Source organism: Lipotes vexillifer, unplaced genomic scaffold (genome assembly GCF_000442215.2).
Source record: "Lipotes vexillifer unplaced genomic scaffold, Lipotes_vexillifer_v1.1 scaffold581, whole genome shotgun sequence".
NCBI classification, from domain to species: Eukaryota; Metazoa; Chordata; class Mammalia; order Artiodactyla; family Lipotidae; genus Lipotes; species Lipotes vexillifer.
Genome location: NW_006788182.1, coordinates 220,118 through 234,274, shown reverse-complemented (window position 1 = coordinate 234,274; position 14,157 = coordinate 220,118). Strand labels below are relative to the sequence as shown.

Genomic DNA, 14,157 nt, shown 5'->3' with positions numbered 1-14,157 from the left:
GCCCCTCCTTCCTGCCCGACACTCTTCCTCTGCCTCCTTCTCTGCCAGCTCCCTTCTCTCCCCAAACATCTCACCTTTCCTTTTCCCTTCTCCACTTCCCCCCACCCCAGGAGAAGCAAGGCCCCATTCTGCCCTCAGGCCAGTCCAAGGAACAAGGATGAGTGTGAGTGGACAGAGACAGGGCATCACTCTGACCACCCTTCACACCCCATCAAATTCCACCCAGCCCTGAATCTCTGCACCACGCTGCTCTCAGGGCTAAGGGTTGAGCTCAGATGCTGGTTTGGCCACATTTTACACCTGCTCCCCACTACCCCCACCCCAGCCCACAGTGCAGGTGGGCTAATGGCAGGTGCAGGCCACTCTGCCTGGCAGATGGGGCTACTACTGCACCTGCCTGGGCTGCGGCAGAGGCTCCCAGCTTCCCAGAAAGGCCCCAGGGAGGCTGAGCGCAGCCCGGGCTGCCAGCTTCTCTCTTAATTAAGGAAGGTGGGGAGTGGCCCCTTTGAACTTACTAGCTAATTTACTCCATGCACTCCCCCTGTGGCTGGGTAATTAATGTGGTCTGAGCCAGTAATTAGCACTGGAGGCGGGGGAACCTGCCACCGCAGACTTAACCCTTCCTGTGCCTCCATCAGTCCATTCTTCTCCAGCTGTCACAGGGCTGCTGGAAGTTTCTCTTTTGGGAGAGGTGGGTGGGATATTTTCAGGTCCTCACCCAACCTCCCCCTTCCCACTTTCTCAGCCTCCCTGAAATTCCCCTAAAGGAGAAGGGCTGGGGTGGTGCATAGAAGATTGCAACTCATTTGCTGCTTGGATGGACCGCTATGGACCACCCTTTCTGCTGAGAGGGAGTGTGACTGCCCACTGTCCCCTCCAAAGGAACTCAGCATCCGTATTCCCAGCGTTCACACACCAGGCAGACTCCTGCATTCCACAGCCACCCCAGACCTGGCCTTGACATTTCAGAATCATTCAGTCCACTTCAACACATGCTTGAAGGGTACCACCTCATGGAAATCCTGTCCTTGGCGATATACAGGGTGCAGAAATGAAGGGGGTCTGATCCCCGCCCTCAGGAACTGGGAAAAGAGAGTTGAAGCAGGGCTGCTGGCACCTCAACACTCCTTCACCTGCATTTACCCAGCTTTCCCTTCTTCCCTCTCTCTGGCCACTTAGTAACAATGGTTAATTTTTTTGAAAGCTGATTGTCAACTGAAATTAAAATGCACAACGTGAGTTTCCTTTTTACTTGGGGACTCACGGAGGACTAGAGCCTGGGAGACAGCCTCTCAGATAGCTCTGAGGAACTGCTCTGAAGAAGTTAGGGGGAGATCAGCATATACGTGATTTTGGAGAAAGAGTACGTGCAATTAAGCACACATTTTGGTAGGTTACTGCTTGTCACAAGGCACAGCTATCTTAGTTAATGATTTTAGTGCTTTTATAAGTACGGGAAGATGCAAGAAATTGGCTTCATAAAATATCTGAGGGTCTGTTCTGCCTGTTTTCCCAGAGCACAGAATGCCTCATCTTGACTGTCACCCTGAATTCCTTTCAGGGTGTATTGTAGGTGAGCAACTGCAGTAGCCAGTAACTTGTAGAAATGGATGGTGGGCCACATTCTTTATTTTACCTGACTATGCACCAGACTCTATTTTAAGTGGTTTCACCCTTACGGCACCACTAAGAGGTAGATACTGTTATTAATCCCCGTTTCGTGAATGAAGACCCTGAACACAGAGCAGCCACTTTGCTCAAGGTTTCACAGCCAAGACCTGAACCCAAGAAGCTTGACCCCAGAGCTTGAGTTCTTAAGTCCTACCCTCACCCTCATCTGTTTATACCCTAAGGCTCACCTCAAACACTACCCCCTCCATGAGGCCCACCTGACCTCCTAGCCCCCCAGCTGGCTCCCACCCATCCACCCTCGGGCTCCCATAGCATCCCATGCACGCAGCTGGCATTGCTCTGACCACGCTGATTGTAATTACTGGGTTACATGTCTGTCTTTTCATCTAAACTGCAGACTCCTTGAGGGCAGAGCCTGTGCCTTTCATCTTTGTGTCCCCAGCACCTGACATGTAAGTAGATGCTCAATAAATATCTGACACATGGATGATGGAATTGACAGTGGAGTCATAGATCAGTCCTCTCCCTTGGCCTCTGTGTCCCATAGGCAGGTGGTGTCCAAGTTCTGTCACAACTCCAGCTCTGCCCCTTTCTCTCTAGAGAGTTCCTTTCTACTCCAGTCAGGACAATCACAATAGTTGCCCCCCAGACCTCCCTGCCTCTTTTTTCTCTCCCAATCAGCCCTGCACGCTGTCCTCCCACTAGCAAGTTAGCCCCAAATGGACAGCAGCCCCCTCCCTCCAAGCAGTGCTTCTCAGGGCCCTCCCTCCATTCACTAGTTCAGAATCACCTGGAGTGCAGTGTTTGTTAAAATTACAGGTTCCTGAGCCCCAGCCCAGCCCCACTGAACCAGAATCCCTGAGAATCCAAGTTTTCAGCACGGGTGAGAGTCGCTGGCCTCCAGAATAAAAGCCTAAACTTAACCCAGTACTCAAGGACCCCATAATCCGACCCCCAGCCTCCCTTTCCATTTTACCCAAGACAGCCCTAAACGATCCCTCCCTCTGCTCCGTCACTGTCTCTGGAGCCCACACGGGACCTCCCCACTGCCAAGCTTTCCCCTCATGCTCAGAGCCCACCCCCACCCTCTGGCCCTCCCTGTTTTCTAAGCCTATCCAAATCATGTCCATCTTCAAGATGCAGCTCAAGTTCCACCTTTTAAGGAAGTGTCCCCTGCCCACAGAGACCTCTTCCCATGCCCTCCTGCAGCGTAGACTGTCTGTGCTGTTCTTTTTTTTTTTTTTTAATAAATTTATTTATTTACTTTTGGCTGTGTTGGGTCTTTGTTTCTGTGCAAGGGCTTTCTCTAGTTGTGGCAAGCAGGGGCCACCCTTCATCGCGGTGTGCGGGCCTCTCACTATCGCAGCCTCTCTTGCTGCGGAGCACAGGCTCCAGACGCGCAGGCTCAGTAGTTGTGGCTCACGGGCCCAGTTGCTCTGTGGCTTGTGGGATCTTCCCGGACCAGGGCACGAACCCGTGTCCCCTGCATCGGCAGGCAGACTCTCAACCACTGCGCCACCAGGGAAGCCCTGTGCTGCTCTTTTGCACAGAGCCGTGTCTGTCTGTTGTGGACCTTCCCTTCCCAGGCATATCTTGTTCCTACAATTTGGTGGTGAGTAACTGGAGGGCAGGAACCCTGTTCTGGAATCCTCCTGCCCACCTGCCACCACATCTGCCTCGTTCCCATCTGGGTCCAGAGCAGAGTGTTCAGTTTGACTGACAGGTCAGAAGCTCTGCAGGACTAGACACCACAAGCCACACTCAGGAAACTCGGAGATTTTCCTTATCTTCTCGCAAAGCCTTCCCTGACTAAAGAAACCAAGTTACCGCCGCAAGTGAGAAGAGAAACGGAGTTAAGATGGAGCGACTGGCAAAAGGGACCACACTCAGAAGGCTGAAGCTCAGCTCATAGCTCTGCTTCTCTGTGACCTCAGAAAGGTGCTAACCTCACTCTGGTTTTCAACCTCCCCCATCTCTAACAGGGTGATAATCAGATCCTCTCAGAGGAGAGTTGTAGGGCTTCCAGGAAGCAAAATATGCAGCAATCTCTAGAATTCACACCTTGGTTTAACAAATGTCCATTAAGCATCCATGACATGCCCAGCACCGAGGGGTACACAGAAATGAATATGAGACCTTGGCAACAAATAGTCTGTGGAGATGAGGAAACTATTGCAAAACAGTGTGCTAAGAGTTATGACAGGAACGGGCATGCCCTGGGCACCCAGAAAGGAAGGTTCCTCATGCTGCCTGTAGTCAGGAAGCCTGGAACGGGAGTCCAGCCAGCTGCATATCCTGCATAGCCATGCCACATCCAGAAGGATGAATGGAACAAGTACAACGAACGGAAGTGTGGAATTGGCAGTTCTGAGAAGAGGCAGTCCTGGCTTGGCGTGGCTGGAGAGCAGAATGGACATAGGACGGCAGGCTGGAGAAGCAGGCTGGAGTTGGACTTAGGAGAACCTTGTATGCTAAGACAAGAGTTTAGTCTTTATCCTGAGGGCAGTGGGAGGCTGCGGAAGAATTTTAAGCAGAGAAGTGATGATGGGAGTTTAGAGGGTTCTCTGTGGTGACAACAGGAAAGGCAGGGGGCAGCCGGGCAGAGTGGGATGTGGGGATGCCTGGCGGGAGTCAGCGAGGAGGATGTGGGCTTGTGCAGGGGGGGACTTGCCGTCTGCATTGGCCAACCATAGGCATTTGAAAGAGGCTGACTTACAAGAATCAGCTCCTGAAAGAGCCCAGCTGGACCCGAGACCAACTTCCACTTTCCTCTGGATATTTTCACTTTCAGGGCGTACTGTTCTGAGTCAACATTCCTCCTTCTAACCATGGGACTTTCCAGAAGGACCACAGCTCCTTCCATGCATCCACTTGACCTGGGATGTTCTGGATTTGGCTGCCGAGCGACTTTGCCTGCCTCTCCGGAGTATGGCCGTGTGGTCCCTGTGGAGTCTGCTTCTCTGGGAAGGTAAGTGGGGCAGGCGGGTGGCCTGGCCTCAGAGAGCTGAACTCCCTTCCCCAGACATCCGGGCAGGATCCTCTCCCCAGCCCAAGTGAGAACCCAAGTAAGAACTGAAGCAAGTTCTTGGGCAACCTTAAAAGCTAGGCAGAGGCAAAGAGATGCAGGATCCTGGATAGAAGGATGGCAGCACAAGGAGCCTGCATGTCCCTGAGACACAAGCTGTTTTGTGGCCCAGGGAGGTTAAAACTGAGGCTGGTGGTACCATTGGTTTTTTGTTTTGTTTTGGTTTTTTTGCGGTATGCGGGCCTCTCACCACTGTGGCCTCTCCAGTTGCGGATCACAGGCTCCGGACGCGCAGGCCCAGCGGCCACAGCTCACGGGCCCAGTCACTCCGTGGCACATGGGATCCTCCCGGACAGGGGCACGAACCCACGCCCCCTGCACCGGCAGGCGGACTCCCAACCACTGCGCCACCAGGGAAGCCCCCCATTGGTTTTGAAAAAGATGGTCGTGAGAATGTGAGGGCCTGGCAGTGTTAACACATGCAAATTCTAAATGTGGTCTGGGGAGAGCAAGGGAGGGCAGGGCTCTTACAATCTGAGGATGTCTTTCCAGCAGCCTGTGGGAGAGCTGAGTCTCCTCCCTGCAGGTCTGTGGAAGTGGACATTGATGAGGGATGAGAGACAAAAGCAAGTTAATATATTGCCTGTGGACTTGGGGTGGTCGATAGCGGTGTGATGTCAGAAGAGACAAATCAGGTCTCTTCAACACTGGGCGACACCCCCCCCATCCTGTCCGATGCCTGACTTCCCTCCCTTGGTTAACAAGTGGTCAGTATGACAAGGGCCAGAGCTGCTAGGCCAGGGGATGGGAGCCATGAGATGTGGCAAGTACTCAGACACTTTTGTTTGTGTCGGAAGCTCATAGGGACTTCAAGATGATTTTGTCTGATGTCCCCACCTGAGTTCCTGGCTCCAAAAGTCTGCAGATTTCAACATTTCTAAACATGTGAAGGAAATCCTGCCAAAAACAGGGAATCTGTTTGGTTCACAAATCCTTCAAATCTGTGGACATGGGAAGCAAAAATACTTTTTCTGAATGGTAAAAGAGATGAGTACCACTGGTTGAATGCACTCCCTTGCTTTACTAACGGGACAACGGAAGCCTTTAGAGGGAAGAGGTATGCTGAAGATTGCACAGCTTGTTCGTGGCAGAGACAGGGCAGGATAGAACAGGAGTCTTGATTGACATCCAGTGCTATGCTCTCTTTATGTGACATCTCCACTGTGCCTTAACCCTGAAGCCATCCCCAGTTAGGACTGAGATGACTGGGGCTGGCAGGGCAGTGAGACGGACAGGAGACTGGAGTTACCAGCATCTGGCTGAGTGATCATCCAGAACACGGCTCCCTAACCAAACTCCCAGCACTTGGGTGTGTTCTCCATCTGCTTTTATTCTGCTCTGAACCCTCGTGCCCACCACTGTGCTGGGTACGAGGGAAGTCCTCAGCCAATTTCGTCATGCATTCAGTATATCTTCCGAGCTTCTCCTACATCCCACTCCTAAACTGTGCTGGGCACAGGAAGTACAAACATGAGAAGAGGAACTCACGGTCCCATGGGACTCATAAACAAGTGGTCACAGTAGCGGGATAGGAGCATTTGTTGTGGTGATCCCAGCCCGCTGTGGAAACACAGAGAGAGTTTGTAACCTGCAGTGACAGATGGCAGAGGCCAGGGGAGGCAGTGATGCTTCAAGGAGGAGCAGAAATTAGTCAGCTGAGGAGTCAGAGGAGCACTTCAGGCAGAAGTGTCACCCACATAAGTCACACTGAATATGTTCCCAGCAAAACAGCCTCTTGACATCTCACCCCCATTCTGTTTCTCCTCCTGTTCTGGATCACAGAGAATGGCATCCAGTGGGTCCCAAGGACCTGGGAGCCATCCTTGACTCCTGGCTCCCTCACTCCCCAGATCTAATCTGTTACCAGATCCCACTGACTACACACAGTAATCTCTCCATTCCTCCCACTTCTGCCTGTCTCAGCTGCTCACTTCCTCAGTACAAGTTTCCATTGTACCTCCAGTACAAGTACAATCCCACTCTCCTTGGGATTAATAGATGCAGCCTCAGTCTTGCCCCACCTCCCTGCAGCCTGCACACCTCTGCTGGAGTTGTCTTTCTAACCATGGATCTAATCACGTCACTCTCTTACTTAAAGACTATCCAAGGCCCCCCATCGCTCTAAGGATAAAGCCCAAACTCCAAAGTTGCTTTTAGGGCCCTGCAGGATCTGGCTCCCACAGACTCTGCAGTGCTATTTCTTACTCCCGCTGCAGAGAACTACTTTCAGTTCCCCACAGTGCACCAAGCTCTCTCACCGTCCGGGCCTTTGTGTATGCTGCCCACTTAGTCTCTAACACTTCCCCATCCCCACTCCAGGCCGCCCTCTGCTTGACCTGGCTGATTCCCATTCCCCTTTCCGGTCTCAGCTTAACCTTTTCTTCTCTGAGTCCCTCAAGGCCTGGCAAGGTCACCCTATCAGCCTACCTGTGTTCTCCCGGGGCACCCATTTTTGCCACCATGGTAAATTGCTGTCTTAAGAGTCTGAGATTCATGAGCACAGGGACTGGATTCCCTTCCTCACTGTTTTATTCCCAGTTCCTGGTGCAGTGCACTCTCAGCTTGAGTGGAGGGAGTGTGGAGAGAAGGGCCCTCACTTGCTCCGCAGCAGCTCGGCTGCATGCAGGAGAGAGATGAGGACGTTTGGGGCAGGCAGAGTGATGGGGTTCTGTCCTTTCAGCACTATTTCCCTTCATTGCCACCGGTGCCCAAGTTCAGGGCCAGGTGGGGGGCTCGGCGCTGCTGGTGGCAGAGCGCCCTCCCGGCTTCCAAATCCGAGAGGCCATCTGGAGATCCCTCTGGCCTTCAGAGGAGCTCCTGGCCACGTTTTTCCGGGGGTCTCTGGAGACGCTGTACCACTCCCGCTTCCTGGGCCGAGCCCAGCTGCACAGCAATCTCAGCTTGGAGCTGCGGCCACTGGAGTCTGGAGACAGCGGCAACTTCTCCGTGCTGCTGGTGGACAAGGAAGGTCGAGCCTGGACCCAGAACCTGCAGCTCAAGGTGTATGGTGAGTGCACCTGACTCAGGCTCTCTGCCCCACCTCCTCCCACAAAGCTACAGAAAGGCAGCCTGGGTCCTGGAAACTGGGGAGAGCTGGGGTCTAGAAACCTCTGGCCTCTGACCTCATGGCTGATTCAGGGAACAGCTGCTTCCCCACAGCCACAGGTAAGAAAACTCCTCGGGTTCTCGCAGGTGAGCTTCTGGCTGGGGCAGCCAGGCTTTTCTGCCCTACAGTCCTGGTCTGAACTCTAGCTTGGTCTTTTCTTATCTCAGTGGCCTTGGACACAATACTTACTCCTTGACATTGACCTTTCTCACTTGTAAAACCAGTATAGTAAAATTACCATGAAAATCCCAATAAAGGTAAAATCAGTGGCATTTGAGAAAGCATCTGGGATAGAGGCTGGCCTAGACATCATCAATTCTAAGATAACAGGTTATAAGGCGTGCCGTTATTTTATGCACCACCAAAAAGAAAAATAAGTATTGCAATTAAACTATGACACAATGTTTTTAATTTAAAAATTCACTGTAACTAAAGTATAGATTTTTTTTTTTTTTTTTTTTTTTCGGTACGCGGGCCTCTCACTGTTGTGGCCTCTCCCGTTGCGGAGCACAGCCTCCAGACGCGCAGGCTCAGCGGCCATGGCTCACGGGCCCAGCTGCTCCGCGGCACGTGGGATCCTCCCGGACCGTGGCACGAACCTGCATCCCCTGCATCAGCAGGCGGACTCCCAACCACTGCACCACCAGGGAAGCCCCCTAAAGTATAGAATTTTTATGTCATAGTTCTTAAAAGAGCTCTTTTAGATGTACTGAGAGATTTTAAATGGGTATTCTCTGTTATTTGTTATTGCAAAATAAACCATCCCCAAACTTACTGGTTAAAAACAACAACTATTTTTGTTTCTCACAAGTCTGACTTGGCAGAGGGCTCAGCTGAGCAGATCCTCTCTTCTACATAGGTTTGTTAGGGTCATTCATAAAGCTGCTCTCAGCACCTCAGCTGGGGTGACTGAATTCACTGGAGGCTGGATGGGTCTTTCTTTCCAGCAACTTCACTTCCACCTCTGTCACAACCAGCACCTCCACAACCAGCACCTCCACAACCACCACCACCACCCCCACCATCACCTGCACCACCATCACCACCTCCACCACCCCCACCATCACCTGCACCACCATCACCACCTCCACCTCCACCACCCCCACCGTCACCTGCACCACCATCACCACCTCCACCTCCACCACCCCCACCGTCACCTGCACCACCATCACCACCTCCACCTCCACCACCCCCACCGTCACCTGCACCACCATCACCACCTCCACCTCCACCACCCCCACCGTCACCTGCACCACCATCACCACCTCCACCTCCACCACCCCCACCGTCACCTGCACCACCATCACCACCTCCACCTCCACCACCCCCACCGTCACCTGCACCACCATCACCACCTCCACCTCCACCACCCCCACCGTCACCTGCACCACCATCACCACCTCCACCTCCACCACCCCCACCGTCACCTGCACCACCATCACCACCTCCACCTCCACCACCCCCACCTACACTTCTACCACTGCCACCGTATTTCTGCTGGTAAAGATAAAATGGCCTTTGAGCTCCTATTCATGTACCTAGTGACTTGGAAAAAATATGTCAGTGAGCCCTATTTCAGTAAAACCTCAGAAATTGAGATAGAATAAGGGGAGGAAAAGGTCCAAATTTAAGAATGGAGAGTAGGGGTGATAGCTGGGCAGAGCGAAACACTGAGGGAGAGAAAGGCAGTAGCAAACTGGCAAGAGAGAGACCCTCCCACATCTAGAGGAAGATAACTGGCTCATCACTTAGGCGAGCCACACGGGCTGCCAGTGTACAATTAAATGTGTGTCCTTTTGGATGCACACGACCCTGATCCATGTTGCACCATGTTGGCAAGCAGAGTGCTGGCTGGAATTCAGCACCCCCCTCCCACCTGTTACTCCCTGAGCCCAGCGCCCTTGCACAGTGAACAGCCTTCACAACCATACAGGCAGCTAGGGAGGCTCTCCCCCGTTCTGAGTCTCAGCTGCCACATATGTGAAATGAGGACGTTGAATGTGATAATACATGCAGCACCCACACCACTAAGCTCTAAAATGCCTTGTTCTCAGCATCTGAATTACAGATTTTAAGGAAATTGCTGTTTTATTGCTTCCAAATACATAGCGTGATTAGAACTAATTGCACAAAGCTGCCAAGCAGCCGTCCTTAGGAGCTCTGCTTTGACAATAGATAAGAATGATTTGAATTAGCAGATCAGTTACTAGAAATGTCAATGGGTGTTTCTACTGTGCCTGATCGTGTTTGGAAGCAGCTTGTCCTCTTAAGTAGTGTAAATATCTCCCTCCCCTGTAATCTTTGTTTATACTATTAGGGCACCCAGCAAATCTTTTCTTTTTTCATATCACAAATCCCACCAGATTGAGCTGGCATTAATGAGGTTTTACTCAGCTTAACTTTGGAATGCTCTCAGAGACTGAGCCCACCCATTGTTGCCAGAATGCTCTCCCGCTGGCCCCCTTTGCCACGAGACTCATGATCTGCTCATCAACCAGTGTAGGAAAGGGCAGCCATGGCCTGGGATGCCAGGACACCAATTTGTCCAATGGCCCAGGTAGCTGAGCACCTTGAGAGCAAGGGTTATGGAGATAACAAGGCAGAGCCCGTACCCCGTGGTTTGCTCCTTCACAGAATTTTGCATCCTTGTAATAATTTTCTTAGTTATTCACAATCGCTTGTTAGTATGTCTTCTTCACCAAACTCCAAAAGCTCCAAAAGTCCAGGAATGTGTTTGTTTTTGTGCCTACCTTAAAAAATGTTTATTGTCTCTCTGACTGATGTATCATGTATCAGGGAAATTTGATGACAAGGGATACAGAGAGTTCTCGGAGGGCTCAGAGCCATACCTGGAATATCAGAGAAGGCTTCATAATCAGAGCAGTAAGCAGTGTGTCCGAGCTGGGCCTTGGAGGATGAGTAGGAGTTTTCTAGGAGGGTGAGACGAGAAAAGCATATGTGTACAGCTGAGCCATATGAAAGATATGAAGCCTGACACGTTTGGGAGAACAGGAAATTAATTAAGATGGGTGGGGAGGATCAGCAGGAGGTACAGCTGGAGAGGTTGACATCAATCATTTAATGAAGGATTTTGAATACCAGACTTAGAAATTCAGCTTCTGTCCTGTGGGCAATGGGAGATTGATGAGGCTTTAGAGCCAGAGTGGCCTAGTCAGAGGTGGCACCTAGCCCTGCATGGATCCCAGAGCTGGAGCTATGGGCCCCGCCCAGCATCCCTATATCCCACCCTGGCTCTGCTGTCCTTGCTCAGGTGCAGTGCCCAGGCCCGTGGTGCGAGTGTTCATTGCTGTATCAGGGGATGCTCAGCCCCCCAAGACCTGCCAAGTGTTCCTGTCCTGTTGGGCTCCCAACATCAGCGACATAACCTATAGCTGGCGACGGGAGGGAACCATTGACCTTGATATCAAGCCAGGTGACCTCTTCATGGATGGACAGGTGCTGAGTGTGTCACTGGGACCAGGTGACAAAGGTGTGGCCTATTCCTGCATTGTCTCAAACCCTGTCAGCTGGGACTTGGCCACAGTCACCCCCTGGGAGAGCTGCCATCACCAGGCAGGTATGCCAAGGGCTGGGGGTCAGTGGTTGAGGGATTGTGAAGCATGCAGTCCACCTGTGACCCTGCCCCCTCCATGTCCAGCTCCAGGGATGGCCTCCTACAAAGATGTGCTACTGGTGGTGGTGCCTGTCTTGCTGCTTGTGGTCCTGGCTGGTCTCTCTGCCTGGCACTGGGGCCCCTGCTCAGGTAGGAGTCCTGCAGGGGCTAGGGGTGGCTGCAGGAGGTAGGTCTTCTGGGAAGGAGGGCCAAGTTTGGACCTCCTCCTATTTAGGCTTACGTCTCCCATGTCATCTCTTGGCCCTCTCCATCTAATATTCTGGTCTCCAGTCAGACTGAACTACCTGAAGTTCCTTTAGCAGTTTTCAAATGAGCTACTCTCTTGCGTGCCTCTGCAGGCCTTTGCACATTCCACTCTCTCTTTCTGGAACACACTTTCCATAACTTCCCACCCGACTCGCCGTCTTCATTTGGCTGTCACCTCCACCATCTTCAAGCTGTGCCCCCTGCAGGAAGCCTTCCCGACCTTCTCTCCCACACCCAGGCTGGGTTTGTGTCCTGCCTTGACTCTCCAGTGCTCATCTCAGTCACAGCACTCACTGCCCTCACTCTCCAACGGAGTTCTCAGGTCTTGAAAGACAAAGGCTGAGTCACCACCCCCTGACACCTAGCAAGGGTTCCTGGAACATAGCTGGTATCCATAAAGGTGCATTGAGTGAAAATCTAGATGAATCCCAACTCCTTCTTGCCAATCATCCTAGGAAAGTCTCCCTGAGAGAAGCACCTCTCTGGCCAGGGACTGATAGGGCCTCCTTCCCCCAGGAGAAGAGGAAAGGGGACACTCAGAGGTCAAGCTGGGTTCTGTGCTCTCCATCCAGCTCCTGAAAGAACTACCCCAGCTGACCTGGGCTTCGTGGACATGTCCATCCTAGGCTGGCTGGCTGGTCCTAGGATGGAGAAAGTGGGTCAGCAAGGAGAAAGAGGCATAAGACTTCAGTGGATGTGTCCTAAAAGGCAAGAGTCTTGGCCCAGCCACTGAGCATGCAGCTGGGCTGGCTGGCTGGCTCCTGTATGTTCTTTCCACAGGCAAGGGAGGGAAGAGGGAGCAGCAGAGGTCACACTCCACCTAGGGCCCTGTCTGCTCCTGAGAGGGTCCGACCTGGCCCTTTGCCTCAGACAGCCCCCAGGATTTGTGGTAAGAAGGTGGAAGCCAGGAAGCGAGCAGGTTTTTGTTTTAACAGCTTTATTGGACTATAATTCACATACCATGTAATTCATGCATTTCAAGTGTAAAACTCAATGGCTTTTATTACAGTCACAGAGTTGTTCATCCATCACCACACTCAATTTGAGAACATTCTCATTACCCCAAAAGGAAATTCCAAAGCCCCTTAGCCATCACTCCCTAGTCCCCCTTTCCCTTCCAGCCCCAGGCAACCGCTAATCTCCTTTCTGTCTCTAGACTCTCTCTTCTGGACAGTCTATCCCGTAAATGGAGTCATGCACTGTGTGATCCTTTGTGACTGACTTCTTTCACTTCGCCTAATGTGCCATAATTGCAGAGAAAGCCTAGACATTAGGAAGAACTTCGTGTCCTTGAAGCATCTCCTTTTCCAGGGTCTTAGAAAACCAGCAGAGCTATTCCTTGCCTGAGGTGATCTTGAACTAGGACCGTCAGGATTCAGAGACCTTAGGTACAAACATTGGAGAAGGTAACCTTCGTTCTGATCTCCTTGCCAGGGAAAAAGAAGGATGTCGGTGCTGGTGAAGTGGCTCCGGAGACAGAGAACCCCCTTGTTTAGGGTCTACCATGAGCAATGCCTGGATCACGAGGAACCCCACTGCCTAGCCACATGATGCTCTGGAATGTAGCTGGTACCTGGAAACCACCATGGACCTCGTACCTCCTGTGAGACTCCTGTACCACCGCTCAGGAGCAGCCTGGGCAGCCGTGACACTGGGAGGACAGGAAACACTGGCACAACCTTCCACACCTTCCCCCTTTCCTCTCCCCTGGTTGCATGTCCTGGCTCTGCTCTGGGAAACGTGGGCCCAGCGGGACTTCCCCTCAAGGGCACTGGAAGTTCTCCAGGATCCATAGATTGATTGTCCAGGGCACTCACTCCTCCACCACTGTTCATGAAGTATTGTTATGGATTGAATTTGTCCCCTTTAAATTCACATGTTGAAATCCTAACCCCCAATATCTCAGGATATGGCTGTGTTTGGAGATAGGGTCTTTAAAGAGATTATTAAGGTTGAATGAGGTCGTTGAGATGGCCCTAATCCGATATGACTGGTGTCCTTATAAGAAGAGGGAGAGACACCAGGAATGCACGCACAGAGAGAAAAAGCCATGGAAGGACAGAGAGAGAAGGAAGCCCTCTGCAAGCCAAGGAGAGAGGCCTTGGGAGAAACCAAACCTGTTAACATCTTGGTCTTGGACTTCCAGTCTCCAAGACTGGGAAAATAAATTTCTGTCGTTTAAGCCACCCATTCTGTGGTATCTTGTTATGGCAGCCCTAGCAGACTAACACAGCTATTAACCAACCAGCATCAAAGGATTACTTCCAGCCTGGGTCCTGGCCTCTAAAAGACATTAGACAATCACCCACTTTCAGTCCTAACCCCAGCCCCTGTCATTTGAGACCCTGATGTTTCCCACAACCAAGGAACTATAAGGAAAGGCCTAGAACCTGATGAAGAAGAGACATGGGGGTCAAGGGTTTCTCTTCCCCGCTTGAAGGACTTGCAAGTTCA

The 14,157-nt window shown here is 51.9% G+C and overlaps 1 protein-coding gene across 1 annotated transcript; it reads left to right on the top strand.

Annotated features, from left to right (window-relative positions):
• Positions 1 to 4,560: 4,560 nt before the first annotated feature.
• SLAMF8 (SLAM family member 8) lies at positions 4,561 to 13,211 on the top strand. Its single transcript, XM_007461287.1, is given in 5 exon segments — positions 4,561 to 4,600; positions 7,398 to 7,724; positions 11,095 to 11,400; positions 11,482 to 11,592; positions 13,138 to 13,211. Coding segments are annotated over 5 exon segments (858 nt in total).
• The last annotated feature ends 946 nt before the right edge of the window (positions 13,212 to 14,157 follow it).